This window comes from Platichthys flesus, chromosome 1, assembly GCF_949316205.1.
Source record: "Platichthys flesus chromosome 1, fPlaFle2.1, whole genome shotgun sequence".
Lineage (NCBI taxonomy): Eukaryota > Metazoa > Chordata > Actinopteri > Pleuronectiformes > Pleuronectidae > Platichthys > Platichthys flesus.
In genome coordinates, this window is record NC_084945.1 from 16,755,151 (window position 1) to 16,776,540 (window position 21,390).

Genomic DNA, 21,390 nt, shown 5'->3' on the forward strand with positions numbered 1-21,390 from the left:
CGGCATATATTGGCCTTAAAGCAACATATGTTAGAGGCAATCATCATTTTACTACATACGATCTTTGGGCTCAACCATAGAGAAGTCATTGTTGTTGCCTGTTTGTAATACGTTACAAACATATTCATTATATATCACATACATTAATATAATATCAATTTGCCAGTTCAAATGAGTACCTTTCCTTAAAGTTTAAATAATTATTATGATTTCACAATTCCAATTAATTTCTGCTTTGTTTTATTTCAGGCAGATTTGCGGCCAGCTACACAGCGAGTGGTCCTGTCCCACGTTGTATTATCCGGAAGAAGTTATGTGTTGACCGTCCTCTGGTTTATTATCGCTCATATTTGGACGGCTGAACAGTATGGAGCGACAGTAAGACGAGTCTGGTGGTTGCCCACAGACGGTATCGACACCCGGGTTGGAACCATGTCAGTAAACCGGTGTGTGTGGCTGTTTTCTCGGCTGCAGCTCCACGCTAACAGTCGGGCTGCCCGTTTCACCGCTGGAGGCAGCTGTCATGTGTCTGGGTGGTTACACAAACATCCGCGGGCCAGAAACGTTTCATCCAGCAGCTCTCCACCCAAAGCCCCGGACACGTCTCTGTTCGTCCCCATCTCTCTGAAGACGGACTTCTCGATGGACGGGAGTGTTGGAGCAGAGCTCACCCAGCCGCTCTCTAAAGGTCAGTACCATCGGATCTGGACCTCCGGGTTGCCAGGTCTGCGACACAAAACCAGACTGCTTGTGTTGTGTCTCTATTGACGTATCAATCTTTGTGTCTGTGATTCAGAAGAACTGCTGAAAGTGTTGAACCGGTTTTATAAGAGGAAGGAGATGCAGAAGCTGGCAGCAGATCATGGCCTTGATGGTGAGGAAATCAAGTCTCGTTTCAGCTGTTGATCATTTCACTCTTTTCCTTACAGTGTGTGTGTCAGACCACAGGGTTTAAAAGTGCTGCATCATTACTCAAAGAAACGTTACTTATGCTCCAATGCCTACCACATAATTAAGAATTCACAATCTAATTCACAACCTTTTTTGATATGAGATGTAAGTTTCGTGGTCTGATCTGTCAGAACATTATTTTATATTCTTCAAGATACACATTAGACCAGCGCTGACTCTGTCTGGTTCTCCTGAGTCACCAGGAGCCCAGGGGATGGTTGGGATTGTTTCCCTTGCAAAGTTTAGTCTTTCGGTATAAGTGAAACCAGCCTCTTTGGGTGTATTAAAAGATAATGGTTGTCATCAACCAGACATAACTATTTATTAGCAGATTATACCTGATAGTTCAAATAGAACAACCGTGCATTGTTCAGGGATTTCTGTTGCAAAGTTCACACACAGTTACATGTTGTATTTTGTGTGTGCAGCTCGTCTGTTCCACCAGGCCTTCATCAGCTTCAGGAAGCATGTCCTGGAAGGATCAGCTCTCCCCGCTGATCTGCACATCATCCTCAGTGACATCTGCTGTGGAGCAGGTTTGTTAAATTCTGCTAAAGGCTCCAGTTCTTGGCGTGAGTGGTAACTAATTCAAGTTATGATTCTATACATTTTTCATTTCTGCTGCTCTCAAGGTCACATAGATGACATCTACCCCTACTTCATGCGTCACTCCAAGCAAATCTTCCCCATGCTGGACTGTATGGAGGACCTGAGAAAGATATCTGACCTCCGGGTCCCTGCTAACTGGTGTGTACTATAAACCAGGAGTGTAGCTGCTGTTCTAGCATCTCATATCAGATGTAACCCTCAGCAACCACACTTTTACCTCCATCAAAATGCCTCTACTACTTTCTGTATGCATGTGTTATAACTTGCTCTAGTGGTCATACTTCTCTCTGTTGTCTTGTTGGTCAGGTACCCTGAGGCTCGTGCCATCCAGAGGAAAGTGATTTTCCATGCTGGTCCCACTAACAGTGGTAAAACCTATCACGCCATCCAGCGCTTATTGGCTGCTAAGACTGGGGTCTACTGTGGCCCCCTGAAACTACTGGCCCACGAGATCTTTGAGAAAACCAATAACGCTGTTCGTATACTCTTCGTCTGTTATGTCTTTGCTATGGTCCATCTCTGTGCGTATTCTAAAGGTGCCATCTTTTATACCTTCTGTGTGTGTGTGTGTACCAGGGTGTACCATGTGACTTGGTTACAGGAGAGGAGCGGACGTTCATGGACTTGGAGGGTCGAGCTTCTGGCCACGTGGCCTGCACCATTGAGATGTGCAGTGTCAATACACCTTGTGAGTAAACACAACACAGCATCAATCAGTAGCGTCAATTCAAAAAGGAAACTAAACTGCTGGGTAGGACATTGAATTGTTTTTCATTAGATTCAGTTCCTCTAATGAAAACCGTGTGTAATCAAATTTAAACATTGATTATTATTATTTTGAATTTAGTTTAATTAAATTTAAAGTTACTGTGATGTTGTGCTGCTTAAAAAAATACATGATTCATATGTTTGATATTTTAAGTTATTCATCAAGTCAGTAAATTTGTCTTCTTACGGAAACCTCATCTTGAATATTTACCACAGGATTGTTTTTTCATTTGTAGATGAAGTGGCTGTAATCGATGAGATTCAGATGATCAGAGATCTTTCCAGAGGCTGGGCCTGGACCAGAGCACTAATGGGTTTGTAACACACACTCAAATTCGACATACAAACTGTGAAAATGTTTATAAACGCCAATTCAGTGTTATAGAAAGTATTTTTAACACAAAATAATAATCTTAAATAGGTTCTACTCTGACATATATTAGTTTCTTCCCCCATTTTTGTTACATTCTGTTCAGTTGTTTTTGTGTAATCTTGTTTAGAAGCAAACAGAAAATCTACCAACAATCGGGTGAAAATCAAGCTACTCGCACAAAAAAAATTCAAAAAGACACCCTATCCATTACATCATGTCTAGAATTATGCGTATATACATATATACGCACAACCAGAAAAGCTCATCTGTCCTCACACATGTTGAAGGTTCAACTTCTCACATGAATATCTGTGGCAATAGTCAAACAACGTATTCTCTTTTGCTTTGTTGTAGTTAAATCTTTTTTTCCGATGATGATGTCATCAACCTCCACAGTTATCATTTTCTACATGTTTATGCAGGTCTCTGTGCAGAGGAGATCCATGTGTGTGGAGAAGCTGCAGCTATCGACTTTATTAGAGAGCTGATGTACACCACTGGAGAGGAGGTGGAGGTGAGGCTGCAGCATGAAGCGCATCAGGAAGGCTGTGGTTGATTCACTTTCCTCATCACTTTTTCTGTCCCTTCACTCCTCTTAAGGTGCACACCTACAAGCGTCTGACTCCATTCTCAATCCTGGATCAGGCTGTGGAGTCGTTGGACAACTTGAGAGAAGGAGATTGTATCGTCTGCTTCAGTAAAAATGACATCTACTCCATCAGCAGGCAGATCGAGATCAGAGGACTGGAGTGTGCTGTCATTTATGGGAGTTTACCTCCAAGTGAGTGAGGCAATGGTTTTTGATAAGAAGGAAACTTGTCACATCTTGGTGCTCAGTTCTCTTCCTGGTTAAAAGTGAGCTAGAAATATGAGAAGATATGTTCATCCACACCTTTTGTGAATGTGGGAGCAGTGTCTTAAAAAAACACCAGGATCTTCCTGGGTTCAACTTGTTTACTACATCAGAGCTTCAGTTCTAAAAACAATTCAAACCTAGTTGTTTCTGTGATTAACAGCCACCAAGCTGTCACAGGCCAAGAAGTTCAATGATCCGGATGACCCCTGCAAGATCATGGTCGCCACAGATGCCATTGGAATGGGCCTCAACCTGTAAGTACCGAAGCTGCACCAAGACTCACAGATATCAGCTCCCTACATCTGCCTGATGTATATATTTTTTTTTTCATCAAGATCCATGACTCATTTTCTGGGAAATCTTTGAAAATTTTGAAAAATGCTCTATTTCGCCATGAAAACATAACCTCCTGGGGGGGGGGGGGGGGGGGGGATACTGACTGAAAAAGCTGTTACATGTTTCTGAATTTTCTTATCAGTGTCTGGTGAAATCAAGCTTAATTTCTAAGTTCCATCTTGTGGCGACGTTGTAGCTGCCTCCATGTTGAATTTAGTATAAATTAGTCAGTTGTCAACCCAACGCACAGGTGTGAAAACATAACCTCATGGGGGAGGTTATAAGATGCTGGACAATGACATTTTTATGAAGAAGCTCACATCATTTCTCTGCATGTCCTCTTTTCTCCAGGAGTATCAAACGCATCATCTTCAACAGTCTGGTGAAGCCTAATGTCAATGAGAAGGGGGAGAAACACATGGAGACCATCAGCACATCACAGGCTCTGCAGATAGCCGGCCGTGCAGGGAGGTCGGTCTCATTTCTGCTCAGGGTATCCTCCTCATGGAGGATTAAAGGCGAGAGTGAAGGTACAACACTCAAGAACAAGTGTTTAAACCTGTGTCCTCCGTGTCCTCTCACAGGTTCTCCTCCAAGTTTAAAGAGGGAGAAGTTACCACCATGCACAGAGATGATCTGCCTGTGCTGAAGGAAATACTCAGTCATGCAGTGGAACCCATAGAGGTGAACACACACACACACACACAAACACACACACACACACACACACACACAAACACACCCAGGCAGCAGCAGCATAACTGTATGCTAATCTCTCCTCTCTTGTCTCAGACTGCAGGTCTACATCCCACAGCAGAGCAGATAGAGATGTTCGCCTATCATCTACCTGATGCTACATTATCCAACCTTGTGGTGAGTACATTATTTTCATGTTCACTCTCACCTTTTTTTAAGATGTACTGCACACTTAGATGTGTTGTTTGAACTGTCAACTAAATGATATGACTGTTCTTTGATGAAATGCATAACTTCTGGTTTTAGTGTCACATTTATTACTACTGTTATAAAAAAAGAAATCTACATTTATCTGTGGAACATGACTCATTACGCCACCTAGAGTTTCAAACAGTGATGGACACTGCTGATCCACACAGAGCGATTCGAATGCCTCAGGACCCCCAAAGTCCTGAGATATGGTTGAAGTTCAAGTTTCCCTGATGTACATTTCCTCCTTCAGCTTTTAGCTTAATTTCTGGGTTTTAAAATAGTGAGGCCAACCTGAGAAACATGTATGTCTATGAGTGAGAGATGATGTTACATTATTGGTCCTTTAGTAACGTGTTGATCTTTGCTTTTTCAAAATGAATTGACAAACAGTTTATATTCATCAGGGGGTATTTACAGACAGTATTGCCAACTTAACCACTATATTTGTCAACTCTTCAGACTGCTTATGTGATTATTATAATTTTTTCACCTACTGATAAATCTAGTGACCTGTTGCACAAACCTGAGTGATCTTATATAGATGGGAGTTCCCAGTGTTGCCTTGTGAAAGGGAGGTCAAGCTTCTCCTCCACAGGCACCTCTCAGATCTCCTCCCTTCGACCGAACAGCAGCTGACAGGAAACTTTGAGTCACATCAGACAATATCCCTCTGAAAGTAGCTGATTCAAACAGGGCAGGACAGAATGCTGCTGAACTCCTGACCATCTGAGTGACTCCTCTCTCCGTGTCTCTTCCCCAGGACATATTTGTCAGCCTCTCTCAGGTCGATGGTCTGTATTTCGTCTGCAACATTGACGACTTCAAGTTTCTGGCTGATATGATTCAGCATATCCCACTCAACCTGAGGTCGCGCTACGTCTTCTGTACTGCCCCCATCAACAAGAAACAAACCTTCGTATGCACCTCCTTCCTAAAGGTAAGGAGGAGTGGGAGTGAACAAGGGGGGAGATTAAATTAGGTAATTGAAAATAGAGCAGAAAGGAAGGCGGGCAGATGAGAAGTCGCAATGTCGAGTTGGAATTAGCAATAAAGAATGCAGTTACAGGGTGTATTGTGGTCAGCATGTCAGCACTCACAGGTTTCTTCTCTTCCTCTTTCAGTTTGCTCGTCAGTTCAGTCGAGATGAGCCTCTGACCTTTGACTGGGTCTGTCGACATGTCAGCTGGCCTCTGGCTCATCCCAAAAACATTAAAGACCTGGTTCACTTGGAAGCTGTTCATGATGTGTTGGATCTTTACCTCTGGTTGAGGTAATGTTATCTGTACCCCTTCAAAGGAGGTTTCGTTTTCTCCCCTTTTGTTTGTCCATTAGTTACCATCACCATGTTAAAACCGTAAAATATTACATTACTTTGTCGTAAGGCATTCGTAATGGCCTCTTGGGAATAATTTATTTAAAACTAAAATGCTAATGCTGATAATGAATATCGGTCGAGCTTTATTAACAACTGCTTAGCTCTCTAATCCTTGTGGCTGTTGGTGTCTCTCTCTGTCTGCAGCTACCGTTTCATGGACATGTTTCCTGACACTGCCTTGATTCGAGAAATCCAGCGGGAGCTTGACGACATCATCCAACAGGGCGTCCAAAATATCACTCGTCTCATCAGAGCCACTGACACAACCCTCACTAGCCCAGTGCGGACACAGAACAGCAGGAGTGGACAATTGAGCGGGAACAGTGGAGCTGCAGACGGTCGCTATTTGACCAACAGCAGAGGTCCGAGGGGACAGAGAGACTTAGGAGAGATGACAGACAGTTCTCTGGCTAATCGCCTGGTGAGAGACGGGCTGCTGACGCCTGATTTACTGCGGCAGCTACACAGAGAGTTTTCCAAAGATCCGAAGAAGGATTCCACCAACCAGCAGGTCCTCGATACAGAACATCACAACAATAACAACAAAGGGAAAAAACGGCGGAAGAAATGAAGATGTGACGTCTTGATGGCTGCACAGAGTCTCTGCTGTTGCCACTGATGCAAAGTTTGAATCATGTGGTGGTTCGAAATGAATAACGACCGGTAATGTGAATCTGTGAGGGATAATAAAAAGCTTTTAGCCTGAGCTGTAACAACAGTGGAGTTTTAGAGTCCGACATTTACACCATAGTACTTTGACATCAAGGTAGACATGAAATCTCTTTTTCACAGTTCTAAAAGCTCACTCTCTATTATTTTTACAAATGGAAAAGAGACTAACTAGTGCTAGTGCTAGTGCACGTCTCTGGTTCAGGATCCGGTGAATGACCTGCTTGTTCCTGGTTCTTGTGAAGGCTCAGGTACCGGGTGGGAGATTCTCTGTTTGTCTGTCGAAGCAGAGAATAACTCACAGAATCACTTCAAACTAACCAGGACCAACATCAAAATGAACTGATCTGACTTGGTTTGGGTTTATAGATACACCCATTGTCTCGGGTGTTTGTTGGAGATACCACGTTCAATGTCAGTTACCACTGGGCCACACTTCAAACTGGCAAGACAGTAAAGGATTCAGTAAAATTCACACTGTCAAATGCTATTTTGGAAACATTATGAAAATGTTCTGGAGCTGATTTACTCTTCATGCAGTCAACTCAACAAACACAGTATAACCAACTTGTTTTGGGTTCACCTGAAGAATTCCATTTCTGCTTCTCTCTAACGAAATCACATTTCCTGTGAGCGTCCAGTCAACAGTTGGATTAGATAAGAGTGAGCGCAACCCTGTAACTGTATATTTACAGATGAGATGCCATATTTTTCTTGTTTGTAAATTAAAAAGTGATGACAGCAGCAAATAAAAGTTTTTTTTTTAATGTTTCTTGATTATATGAAAATGAATGATAAATTGATTTAGTGTGGAAATAAAATCCAGTCTGTACAGACTGTAAACCAAAGAAAGGTACAACAGTTCCCTAGCTGAATGGCACTCTGTAGAGATCATACCTCTGCTGAGTCCTCTTAAATACGATCCTGGATCTGCCCACTGATCTGGATACACACCATTATTTAATGGGTTCTTTCCTGAGCCATATGACATCCCTCTACCAAGCTTCATAGAAAGCCGTCAAGTATTTTTTGTGTTATCTTGCTGACAAAGGTAATTCACAGACGTTAATTCAGTGTGATTAAGTTACCAGATTTTACCTTTCAAAGAGTCATGAGGCTGATTTACAGATACAGAAAATCCCAAGAGGTTAGACATGTTACTCCCTCATTTCCACAACTTGTTGTGAAACCCATGCATCAGTGATTAACTCATATTTTGGAGATGTTATGATTCAGCAAAAGCCTATCAGGTCGCCAGAGACACCACAAAGAAGACAGAGCTGAAGTCTTAGAGAGAGGAGGAGGTGGTGGTGGAAAGGGGTTTGGCTTGTTAATCATTAAGATAGTGTAGCGGCTGCTCTCTGGTCTCACTCAGGACAAAATTAGACAATCGGAGTGAAACGCGAGAGAAAAAAGACTTACTGCATCTTAATATCTGAACACGCTTTTCATAAGTTATATGGAAACTGTTTACATCATGCACTGACAGAGACACACACTGATTAACAAACCTGCTGGAAATTGTTTTGGTGGTGCTGTTTCTAAACAACATGTTGACTCTTCAGCTTGTTTCCTTCCTCTTCTCCAAATTCAAGGAGGGCCCCACAAAGAAGGTAAGAGATGTCTTTCATTATGTTGTTTGCATTGGATGAGGTTTCATGAGACTGACTGTTGTGATATTTAAATAAGAGAGTGAGGGCCACAGAAGAAACATGCAGAGAGAACTCCAGCTTCCACACGTTCAGTTAAAAATAACTTGTTGCCCATTAAAGAGCTGGTAATAATTTAATGGATCAGTCAGATTTGGTCATGGTCGCATCCTTTCTTGTTTACTTAACTACTTCTGTTAATGTCATTTAGAAAATGACTACGTTGTAATATCCTGATCTGAGCAGCTGTTTCCCTGCTATGTGTAAAAGTAAGAACTCCCTCTCTGATTTCAATTGTTGCTCTTTTCCAGCTGACAAAATTGACTTAAAGACGTTTTAAATGCAAATCCTGAGCATGCAAATTCAATTCCAAAGTTTTCCTCAACAGTATTGTTTTGTTAATGTGCACACACGTTCACAAAATCAGAAAGAATAGGCGGCGCTGAGATGATCAAGGTGCTGTAAAATAGTTGTTGTGTCACTGCCAGTGTTTTCCTGAGGAATGATTAACACACTCATCTCCTCTGTTAGTGCAAATGAGATCAACTCACACTCACTGGGGCATAATATTGACTCACTCACGCACACACAAACACACAGTGACAGGAAGCCCTGGTGCACGTAGGCCAGAAGGACCTTGTCCCATGAACGCGTTGCCATGGTGATGGTTTGGCTGAGTACATAGCAAGGAGCGTTATAATATTTTATAGAATTTTTTTAGTTATAATAAAAAGTTACGCAGAATCCTTGTAGACATTTGAAAGCATTTCAACCCCTACTACTTCTACTACTAATTATAATAATAATAACAATAATTGATGTCTTCATATAGCACCTTAAAATGCAGCTCAAAGTGCTTTACAAATGGACGATTTTTTTAATAACATATAATGAATCAATTTAATAAAAGCATTAGCATAAAATACATAAAGGCATGAAGAGGGACATGAAATAAGAAATAATGAGGAAAAGTTCCTACAAGAATCAACAAGAATGATAAAATATACAAAATATAAAATAATAGAAAAACAAAAATCAGAAATGATAAATAAATACAATTCATCGCAATCAGAAAAGCAGCATAACTCCAGGTTCTTGAACAAAGAGAAGGCCAGAGTAATAAGGAAGGAGGAGATGTGAGAAGAGGAGATTAAAAGGAGAGATGGATGAGATCTCTCCTTCCTCCTAAGACCCTCCGTCTCATTCAAGTTAAGTTAGAATACATCAGTCAGATTTATCCTGGTTTCTGTTTTCTCCATCTCTCCTTAAAAAAAAGTTGAAGGTGGACAGCTTTCTGCACACGATGTGTCTCCATGACGACCAGCTGAGTGCCATCTCGGCCCGTTTCCAGGCTGAGATGAAGAAGGGGCTTTCAGCCGAGAGCAACGCTGCTGCCGCCGTGAAGATGCTGCCGACACATGTCCGCTCCACTCCTGATGGATCAGGTGACTCACATTAGGGATCTTCACACTTTTTCAGGCCCCTGTACGGAACAATGTACACATAATGCACACCTACAGTATAAATGTAAAATGTTTTGGTCTCTCTCCTTCACTGCTGCAGAAAGAGGACAGTTTCTGGTGCTGGATCTCGGAGGCTCCAAGTTTAAAGTGCTCCGAGTTAAAGTGAGAGACGGAACGGGGATCAGGAGAGGAGGAGTGGAGATGGAGGAGAGGAGTTACCAAATACCACAGGAGCTGCTTGTGGGGAGAGGAGCAGAGGTGAGTAGTTGAAGACAGGAAACATGATCAGTTAGACAGCAGGGGAATGAGGGAATGTGGAATTCAACTGGGAACATAGAAGACACCAGTGTTGTGCAAGTTCATACCTCTCATGAACTAGTTCAAAGTTCAGTTCATACAAGTAAACATGAATAGTTCACGTTCATAGTTCACCATTTAAATTCTGAACTAGTTCATAGTTCAGTTCATTTCATAGTTTTAAGGTGGAAAGTGAGAATGAAAGACTTGTGCACAGAAGCCTACTGCGCACATCCTGCGCAGAAGCCCACTGCGCAGGAATTGTCGACTTGTCGAATTTTTTTATTAAATTTTCCCTGTTTTTATATTCAATTAATTCAAGTTTACATAGTGTAATATATTCTGCAATTAATAGGATAAATCCTGCCAATTTTAAGAGGTCAATATATTGCCAGCTGGCAAATTTGAGAGAGCGGGATCAACTAGGCCACACCACCTGATGATTGCTATGAGGAACTAAGCTCACAAAGAAGATGGACATATTATCGTGTGTGCGTGCCCCTGTCATTTTATGCTGCTTTTGATAAACACTTCAGAGAAAATATTTTCTACTTTACTACATATATTTCACAGCCTTACTTAAACGTTACTATGATAATTTTGGCTTTTAGATACTTGATCACTTATCATACTTCAAAAAACCGAGAGTAACCCAGTACTTTCCAACTTTGCCTTCGGAAAGCCTTACTAGAATCAGTCTGCTGTGATGTCCTGAGGCTGCCCCCTGCTGGCTGCTGGGTTCCTCTGCTGCTCTAGTTTGGTTTGTGCAGCTTGTGATTATCTAAAGTTGTCCATAAAAGAAAATCTTTAATATCCTTCAAGGGCAATTTGATGTACAACCAGCAATCCGTGCATGACAAAAATAAGCCAAAGTATACAATGTAAATAAAACACAATATAAAAACCTTTAGACTAAGTAGTAGGGGAAAATTAGCTTTTAATAAATGAATTGATAATTCAGAAAATTACCCGTAAACTATTTAGATATTGTTGAAACTTTCAAACATACTTTTAGTTTCCTGATGTGTTTCTAATAATTATTAATGTTAGTGACATTTCCTTGATAAATGGGTGGAGCTTTTATTACCTCTGCTAAGGAGGTTTTGTTTTCACCTCTGATTTGTCAGTCAACAGGTTTATGTAATAAACTACTGGACCAATAACCAAACAAATTGGTAGAAGGAAGCTGCATGGATCAGAGATGAACCTATACGGCTCTGTTGAGCTCTACTGAGTGCCAGTCTAGTGAATGAATCTGGAATCTTCTCTCAAACCCCCCCCCCCCCCCCCCCCCCATAGGGTTTGGATTGTGAAGCTAATGAGGTGTTTTATATAAAGACGTGATCGAAAAAGTCAGAACAAGGGAATCCACTTTATTTCAGCATGAACCAAAAAAAAAGAAGGGAGTTTCATTTCACCTCACAACAGTTCCTCATAGCAGCATGATGCATACAAAGAGAAGTATAAAAACCTGCTCATTTTGGCAGCATAGTAGGGACATTTGCTGATGTCAGCACCCGTGGCTCTGTGGACAGGCAAGTCAGCATCTAAAACATCCTCCTGGATGCTCGCGCAGAATTTGCGCTTCCGCCTCAAGTGTTAGATCTCAGGTTTTAGATCTTAAAGTCAAAGATGAATCAAAAAAAGTTTAAATTATCAGGTGCACAATTCAGAAAGCACCGCAAAGTAGAGGAGGAGAAGAAAGAACAATATAGAGGTAAGAATCAGCCCGATCGTGGACAACATTAATGTTTATTTGTGTCGACATGACATGATGTGCTATCAGTACAGGAGTCTTTGTGTTTGCGTCTGTTTACAGTCCAAAAGTTATTGGGTAGGAGTGTCGGAGTTACGACACTCCATTCACTGTGTTCTCTCTGACTCTGTGTGTAGTTACTGGACCATGTGTCCGAGTCTCTAAAAGACTTCCTACATGAGAAGAACATCAGCTTGGAGAAGAGACATCCTCTGGCCTTCACTTTCTCTTTCCCCTGCGAACAGTCCGCCCTTGATCAGGTGACGTCACTCATTTGTTATTCACAACCTCTACCTGCAGTATAAACCTCTCTTGGTGTAAACATGGCACTGACTTTTTAAGATTTATATTCTGAAACCCCTCTAACCCCCTCTGTAGGGATCTTTGTTGAGCTGGAGTAAGAACTTCCGGGCTCGGGGCCTTCAGGGGAAGGACGTGGTTCAGGCCCTCAGAGACGCCATTGGCAGAACTGGGGTAAGAGCTAGTCTTCATTATGAGACAAACAGACGGAGACATGACTTATTTTAACTTATTTTAGCCAATACTTCTGTATTTGGGATGTGACGATTGCTGACATCATCTAACCAACGCCACCAAAGAGAGACTGAGTCCAGGACTGTATGGGCTTTTGATTACTAGGAGTGAGGTGTTATACTCACCTCATTATATCCACATATGCACTGTTGTGATTCTACGACATGAAACCTGTGACAACAATCTGAACTGTAAAGGTGCCTCACTCTGTAACTCACTCTGCAGGGGATGAATACAGAGGTGTTGGCTGTGGTGAACGACACCGTAGCCACCATGATGACCTGTGGTTTTGAAGACAAGTACTGTGAAGTAGGACTCATCATTGGTGAGTACTGATTGGTTATGTGGATTCACTCTCCTGTAGTTGATTACAGTTTTCAAGTACATGATGTATTTTCCTTGAATATTTCAGAAATTTTACTTTTACACAACTTCAAATCTTAATTTGAAAGGGATGATGTGGTTGAATTTAGTTCCAAAACAAACCATGAAAACATTGAGCTGCACAAAGAGTTAGCAGCTTTTGCATATTATCACACTATATAGTTAAAATATACAGCTTCCATTTCATACAAATATAATAATCTGAATATGGATGAGGATGTCCAAGTTTGCAGCTCCACCAAATATTTTTTCTCCTCTAAATTTCTCAAGTGGTCCAAAGAGGTGAAATCCTCCAGTATTTTACAACACAAGGCAAAACAAATTGTGTGCTGCTTAGAACTTTTTTTTCCTGCCACAGATTTATTTGACTTAAAAAAACCTTAAGCTGAAATAAAACCATCTGACACCTTCCCTTATGTTATTTTTTATAATTCACTTTTATTGGAAAATCAACATATTCTGGCATCATATAATGAAATGAAAGATAATGTTCCACTTTTGGTTATTATACTCCTTCCTCTAGTGGTTCACTGTGATATTGCATGCGTGTTGTGTGTGTGCACTTGTTTTGTGCATGTAGACATTTTGTCAATACCAGTATACCTCTTTGTGATTTAGAGTTTAGAATTAGGATAGGGCTAAACTACAGTTAAATTGAGCTTAGCTACGCACTTTTTAGTTTTGGGGTAGACATCCACATGAGAGGATTTAAGACATAAGTGAATTAATCTAGATGATTCAAATTAAACTAATAAACATAATTTTTTGTATTTGCTGGGTAAATGTGTGTTTAGGTACAGGCACCAATGCGTGCTACATGGAGGAGCTGCGTCACATTGACCTGGTGGAGGGAGACGAGGGCAGGATGTGTGTGAACACCGAGTGGGGGGCGTTTGGAGACGACGGGGCTCTGAGCGATTACATTACTGAGTTTGACAGAGAGCTGGACGCAGCCTCCAACAACCCTGGGAAACAGATGTAAGGAGAGTGATGCAATAATTGTACCTGCAGAGCATGAGTGACACAGTATTGTTTCCCAAGCACTTTATTTCTCTGTTAACACACAACTGTAAATCCTGATTGCAGCTTTGAGAAGATGGTGAGTGGGATGTACCTGGGGGAGTTGGTGAGGCTGGTTGTGTTAAAGATGGCTACACTGGGACTGCTGTTTGCTGGACATGTGTCCAATGCTCTGAGGACCAAAGGAAAAGTTACCACTGCACATGTGGCAGCCATGGAGGAGTAAGTCTCTTCTAACTCAGTGTCACCCTGCGTCTGCCTGAGAACAGTGAGATGTTATAAAGCTCCATCTCTCTCTCATCTTTCTCAGGTATAAAAATGGTCTGGAGAACACCAGACGCATCCTCACAGGCCTGGACCTGACCCCTTCACTCGACGACTGCATCGCTGTTCAACATGTCAGCACGATCGTGTCCTTCAGGTCCTCAAACCTAGCGGCTGCAGGACTGGCCGCCATCTTGACTCGAATCAAGCAAAACCGGAAATGGAGGACGTTCAGGATCACTGTGGGTGTGGATGGAACGTTGTACAAGACCCACCCTCAGTAGGTTATTACATTGAAAGTCATACTCATGGCTCAACGGTGCACATCAAATGTCTGATGAAAGACATTTATCCATGTCACAGTGGTAAAGACGTGTGTATGAATGTGTACAAGTTAAAAGTTCTGCTTTAGATAAGGCCTGTTACAGATTTAACCCTTAGAAAGCTCTTAATTTTTAATCCAAAATAATATAGAAAAAATACATTTAAAGGCATTTAAACCATTATACATTTATAGTCTTATATGCTAAATCAACTTACTATTGTGTGTCAGACCTCTGCGTGTGGAAATCACAATATAGTTGCAGCCGGTTACCAATTGATGTCCTGACAGGTGTACTCCTTGTGTTCCAGGTATCCCAAACGTCTTCACAAAGTGGTGCGGCGGCTGCTTCCTGAGTGCCAGGTCCGATTTGTCCTGTCAGACAGCGGCAGCAGCAAAGGAGCTGCTCTGGTAACAGCAGTCGCTCAACGCCTGGCGTCGCAGAAGAGAAAGGTCACGATCCTGGGTGTTTCTTCACCTGTCTTATCTCCATGAATACAAATCTGACACTCAGCGGTTCTGCTTGTGTTCCAGGTGGATGAGACACTGTCTCTCTTCAGGCTGAGCTCCGAGCAGCTCCAGCTGGTGAAGGCCAGGATGAGGGCGGGGCTGGAGGCAGGGCTCAGGGGAGAAGGCTCCTCTGAAATCAAGATGCTGCCTTCGTTTGTGTCCCGCCTACCTGATGGCAAAGGTCAGGATAATGTCTCTTTCATCTTCCACAAGAGCAGTAACAAGTGGCCTATTGCTTTTTTTAATTGCCCATGCTAAGGTGAATATATATTTAGCAGAATTGGTTGCAATGGCAGAAACACAGAAAAAGGGACACATGCAAGGCCGGAAGGAGGGAGGAGACCAGAAATGAAAAAGTACTAAACAAACAGACAAACAAACAAGTAATCCAAATAAGACGCACATAACAAACGCAACTCAACAATCTGTAAACTAAAAGACGGAAATTAGGCTATTTATACTTGGAAAATGATCTACTAAGTACATACAGGCGACACAGAAATGGTGGGAAAACAAAGGTAAGAAGGACCAGAGTTTCAGGCCAAATGTCACAGACTCTCAAATCAGTAGGCTAACTCTTTGTGTTTCCTCCTGAAGAGCATGGGAAATATCTCGCCCTGGATCTGGGAGGCACCAACTTCAAAGTGATGCTGGTGAACTTTAAAAAAGGTGTGCAGCAGAGCTCTCAGGTCTACCACAAGATTTACACCATACCACTGGAGCTCATGCAGGGAGCTGGAGAGGAGGTAAGATACAGACTGTCAACATGTTGGAGTGAATGATGGGCAGTGGCAGCACACACAGACCACATGAAACTAGTTTTAGTGAATTACTGATTAGCAGTTATTGAGTAATAATATTACTGATCAAACAAGCAGATTCCATGTAGGGTTGTTGAAATATGACTGAAGATGTTCCTCAAAAAACAGCACTGAAAGTCAGATACACAATTTTTATCCATACGTTTTCCTTTTCTCTTCTTCTCTGTCTGCCCCCAGTTGTTTGATCATTGTGCGCAGTGTGTCAGTGACTTCCTGGACTACATGGGGATCAAAAACACTCGTCTGCCTGCGGGCTTCACCTTCTCTTTCCCCTGCGAGCAGACGGCCATTGACACGGTGAGTGTTAAAGTCTGGATCTTGGGCTTGAGTTGGCTCATGTTTGGTTAATTTGTTAGATGTTGAAATAGCTATCAAGTATTAAATTAGAACCTTTTTAAATATAGGCTACAGCGAAACACATAGAGCAGATCGTCCTCTAACCACAGGGTTGGTGGTTCCATCCCTAGCTCCTCCATTCTGCTTTCTGAAGTGTCCTTGGGCAAGATACTGAACCCCAAATTGCACCTGAGGCTGTGACGCAGTGTGTGAACATATACTCTATGTGCAGCAGTGTGTGAGTGGGTGAATGTGACTTGTACTGTAAAGAGCTTTGAGTGAGTCGATAAAATTAGTAAAGCAGATATATAACATTTACCAAATTGAGAAAAGTCCCTTTTTGCTTTTGTGTCCTTTCCCAACCTTTCTGCAGGGCACACTGGTGAGCTGGACCAAAGGCTTCAAGGCCACAGACTGTGAAGGACACGATGTTGTGGACATGCTGCGGGACGCCATCAAGAGACGCAACGTGAGTTTGTCATCACAATCAGGGTTTGTCCAATCAGGTGACAGAACGATGAAGTGCTCTGTCTTATTGTAACATATTTTTAACAGTTACAGTGTACCTGTGGGTGACCTGCACAGTTTTTCTGTTAAATTAATTCTGATATAAATACAAATAATGAGATGTCCCTTTAACACACTCTTGCATGAGTGATGTGCCACGTGCCTGTCCTTAAAAACAGACGTTAATAACATGTATGTGATGTGGCTTACAAACAACATGTGTGTGCTTGTGCTTGTTCAGGAGTTTGAGTTGGACATAGCAGTTATAGCCAACGACACAGTCGCGACCATGATGAGCTGCGCCTATGAAGAGCCTCAGTGTGAAATTGGACTGATTGCTGGTATGTGGTCTGAATTGAGGACCTTTTTTCTTGGTCCTCCTTCTGCAGCCTGCTGCTTGACACATTCTTTGCTTTGAGAATAAGTCTTGACAGAGTTTAAGGTTATGTTTAAGGTAGCACCTAAGGTCATGATGGTATGTATGATGGTGATTGTTGTGATTATAACCATTTGAGCATTCAGCAACAAGAATCCTCACACTAATAATGCTTGCCTTTGGTTTTGTCTCCATACACAACTCAGTGAGTTAGAGAGAAAATACTGGTTTTGGATTCCTTTTCTGACATGTGTGTAAATCGAATATTTTACATCAATAATGGAATATAATTGCTGATGATCTTCTGATATTCCCCCTGTAAGATGAAATCTAGCCTTAAATGACTTTATTCTTGTTATATTACAACTTTGTTCTCATAATCACAAATAGTTTCTAATCTAATCTAATGAGTTGCCCTAATACTCTGTCTGCTATAATAAATTAACCGTATGATTCTTTTTCACAGGGAATGGCACTAATGTTTGTTACATGGAGGAACTGAAGAACATCAAGACGACAGAACAAAAGAAAAGACAAATGGTGAGGAGGCCTGAAGCAGAGGGGGACACCTCTCATTAACAGCTGGCAATGTGCTGGTTTTTGTATTGAGGTTGATTGGAGGATAACTCATGTTCTTCACCTCTTCATGGTGCTCGCATGCAACAGGACAATGGGTCGGATGGAGAAAATAAGGAGGGGGAAGCAAGGATACAGACGATGTGTGTAAACACAGAGTGGGGAGGGCTGGGGGATCACGGCTCTCTGGATGATCTCATCACACCTTATGACGGTGAGGTCGACCTGAACTCACTTAACCCTGGAAAACAAAGGTTAGAAACTCTCACTGTGGACGTCTCTCCTGACATTTAATGCTCCCTGATTGACCAGCAACCACATACTATATATATTCATTTAGCACAAGGGGATTCAGGTTCATGTTTGTGAGAGTGACAAGATTTTGATATGTGTGTATGTGGACTTTCTCTCACTGTTTGCATTAATCACTTGATTTGTGTTAAGGCTTCATATTTGATAAAACCTGTAACATTAGGGTGGTCGTGCAGATGTCCCTGTTTTAACAAATTGTATGTGTGTGTATTTCAATTCAGGTTTGAAAAACTGACCGGTGGGATGTATTTGGGTGAAGTTGTCCGTCAGACATTACTGGATTTAACCAGCCGAGGTTTGTTGTTCAGAGGACACGTCAGCGACGCTTTGAAAACAACTGGAATATTCCAAACCAAGTACCTGTCACAAATAGAGAGGTAGGGAAACCCCTGTCACCTAATATGATATTCAAACTGCGAACACACTTGAAGTTATATGTCGGTGTGATGTGTGTCTTTTCTCCCCCTAGTGACCGAATGGCTCTACTGCAGGTCAGATCTATTCTCCAGGGCCTCAAGCTCGACAGCACCTGTGACGACAGCATCATCGTAAAAGAGGTAAGAGACAGAGAAAGATGGGCCTTTGGAACAGTGCTCAGAGTTCATGGACTTTTTTGAAGTCATCCTGTTTTTTCAAATAAGGTCTGGTTTCATCAATTATGTTTCATGTTCTGTTAAAAGTGGTCAATCTTACCTCTCTATCCCCCTTTACACAATCAGATCAGTCAGAAATGTATGTGGCCCTCGCAGGGCTGTAATAAACACAACTGATCTTTTCATTTGGATCAAAATTCACGTCTTCACAAGTCAGAGTTAGGTATTGATGAAAAGGCAGAGGCTATAGTCGGCCTCTACCAGTAGTCAGGGAGTGCGTTCTCATGTCTTTTGGTGGCGTAGCTTTGACGAGAGGGCCGATGGGGGGGTGGGATGTATCGGTCGCTATTTTTTTCAGGATTTCCTACGCTAGCGTTTATCTGCCTCGCTAAGAAAGTCCAGTGACCCAACATGCACATTGGAAAATCTATAAAACAACAAATTAAGCCATTACTAATCTGGAATTCAAAACCATGTCCTCCATCAATCAGCTGTGAAACTCTCGTAATGCGTAATACTGCAGTGCTAATGGTTTGTCATTGCCAGGTGTGTGGAGCAGTGTCTCGTCGAGCAGCTCAGCTGTGCGGGGCAGGAATGGCGGCCGTGGTGGAGAAGATCAGAGAGAACCGAGGACTGGACCATCTCAGCATCACCGTAGGGGTGGATGGGAAACTCTACAAACTACACCCACAGTAAGTTATTATTTTGTCTATCTTTGCTGTAATCAATCTAACAACCAACTTATTTGGTTCTAATGAATAACTGCTGTTGTTTTCAGTTTCTCTGAAGTCCTCCAGGAGACGGCCAGAGTTTTGGCTCCTCAGTGTCAAGTGACTTTTGTCCAATCTGAGGAAGGCAGAGGGAAGGGTGCAGCCCTCATCACCGCTCTGATCAGACCGAAGGGGGAGATGTGAATTGACATGACTTGCTCCTTTTTGTTTTGCTCTTTTGTCTCTAGCTATTTGAATTATGTGAATGTGAATGTGGGAGAACTTCAGAATGTCACATGGGGATTAAATCATTGTCTCTAATAATGTTTAGTGAACCAGATTCCAATTTATGGATTTCAACAAAATCACAATATAGCTTGTAAACCTGCTTCTATATGTTTAAAGATTTGTCCCTTTAGAAAGTCATCCCATTGTTATTGGCACTGTATTTAAGATGCACCACATACAATGTGTGACTGACATAAACAAATATACATAACTCTTCCTTGTATTTCTTTCGTTCTTGAGGCGGTCAGCCGTGGGAGAATGTCAGATGTTAATGTTAGCCATGCACTGATTACACTCCTGCCCTCTGATATCTATACTGTAGCTATGATATGACTGTATCCGTCTTTTTGTGTCCATAAAAATAACAATTTGTCTTTGTGTGTGTGTCTCTTTGTGTGTGTGTGTGTGTGTGTGTGTCAGTCAGCAGTACTTCAGTATTGATGAAGGGCAGAAGGAGGATAAGAATGCTGCTGACTATACTTCCCGAAAAGACATAACAACTGTTGCTCTGTTCAGTGCTTCTGGACGGACTCTGCGTCCTTGTGATCGCCTGTCTGTCTCTCTGTCTGTCTCTCTGTCTGTCTCTCTGTCTGTCTCTCTGTCTGTCTCTCTGTCTATCTCTCCCCTCTCGGTCGTTCTGTCAGAGCCATTCTGATCATTCTGCCCATGTTGTTTATCCGTCTGGCTGGATCCCTGCCCGTCTGCCAGTGTCTTTATCTGTCAGTCTGCACGGCATACACTTAAATGAGTACCGAAATATACAGACAGAAACTGTTACCTAACTTTAACACCTTTTATGTGAAGAGTTCAATTTCATTTTATCTGTCTTTGTGAATATAATGTTACGTTGATTTTTTGAATGTTTTTGGTATACATTTTTTTTGTTTAAAATGTCCATTACAATTGCCAACTACTGATCTGATACTATGCAATGCAATGGTCCATTAATCTGATAATCTATTTCGTCACATGATGTGTAGAAGATGAAGGCAGGTAGGCAGAAAGGAGGAATGAAAGAAATAATGACAAATGAAATGCAAAGCATCGAGATAGAAAGACCGAAGGAATTAGGAAACAAATTAGAAAGGAATAAAGGAAGGAAGGAAGTGTATGGAGAAAGGGTGCGTGCTAACAGGAGTGAAACAGAAGCTAATCTGTCAGGGATTAACAAATTAGACCGCAACCAGATGAGGGCCAAGTCTCTCTCTCTCTCTCTCTCTCTCTCTCTCTCTCTCTCTCACACACACTCTAACACGTACAGACACACACAGACACACAGAGTAAAATCCCACCCTAACCTGGTGGTGACCTACAGTAGCTTCACAGTTGAACTACACATGCACTATCGCTGCAGCTTCGATGCAGAGCGACACAGCTGGTCTGCTAACTCAGTGAAGTGACTGATACAGAGCCGGTCTTTTTCTCTCACTTTCTCTAACAGGGCACTTTCCATTTCCTCTTGTTTGGTCCATTCGTTCGTCCTGTATCTACTTCCTCTTCCCAGCCTTACAAGTTTTTCTTTCATTCTAGTTGGAATAAACTTGTTGGAAATACCTCTAACGATTTACCCTGAAAGGTCATTCTTCAGGGTACAAGGTGTGTGTATGTGTGTGTGGTGCACTGTATATTCACTGTCTTTGTGTGTGTGTGTGTCTTTGTCTCACCTGTGAAGCAACAATAAGAGCCTTGACACACAAACACGCACACACAAACACAGAAATGGTGACCAGATGAGACGCTGGTTTTTCAGCTCTGGCTCTTTTAAGATTGTGTTCTATGTTTTTTAA

At 42.0% G+C, this 21,390-nt stretch overlaps 2 protein-coding genes across 2 annotated transcripts; both read left to right on the forward strand.

The window, feature by feature from the left end:
- The first annotated feature begins 292 nt into the window (after positions 1-292).
- On the forward strand, positions 293-7,652 carry supv3l1 (SUV3-like helicase). Its single transcript, XM_062386899.1, has 16 exons — positions 293-688; positions 797-874; positions 1,380-1,487; positions 1,584-1,698; positions 1,867-2,035; positions 2,137-2,248; positions 2,565-2,642; positions 3,124-3,215; positions 3,302-3,482; positions 3,718-3,811; positions 4,245-4,364; positions 4,478-4,577; positions 4,686-4,766; positions 5,602-5,778; positions 5,963-6,111; positions 6,361-7,652. The coding sequence occupies exons 1-16, from the start codon at positions 433-435 to the stop codon at positions 6,785-6,787; spliced, it is 2,337 nt and encodes a 778-aa protein (XP_062242883.1). The 5' UTR covers positions 293-432; the 3' UTR covers positions 6,788-7,652.
- A 581-nt stretch (positions 7,653-8,233) lies between these two features.
- LOC133952958 (hexokinase HKDC1-like) lies at positions 8,234-19,975 on the forward strand. The gene is made up of 21 exons (XM_062386900.1): positions 8,234-8,498; positions 9,811-9,979; positions 10,098-10,255; positions 12,188-12,310; positions 12,429-12,524; positions 12,810-12,909; positions 13,763-13,946; positions 14,055-14,210; positions 14,299-14,532; positions 14,886-15,027; positions 15,109-15,265; positions 15,682-15,830; positions 16,083-16,202; positions 16,615-16,710; positions 16,990-17,089; positions 17,591-17,664; positions 17,791-17,954; positions 18,234-18,389; positions 18,482-18,569; positions 19,152-19,297; positions 19,384-19,975. The coding sequence occupies exons 1-21, from the start codon at positions 8,436-8,438 to the stop codon at positions 19,517-19,519; spliced, it is 2,811 nt and encodes a 936-aa protein (XP_062242884.1). The 5' UTR covers positions 8,234-8,435; the 3' UTR covers positions 19,520-19,975.
- Positions 19,976-21,390: the final 1,415 nt, after the last annotated feature.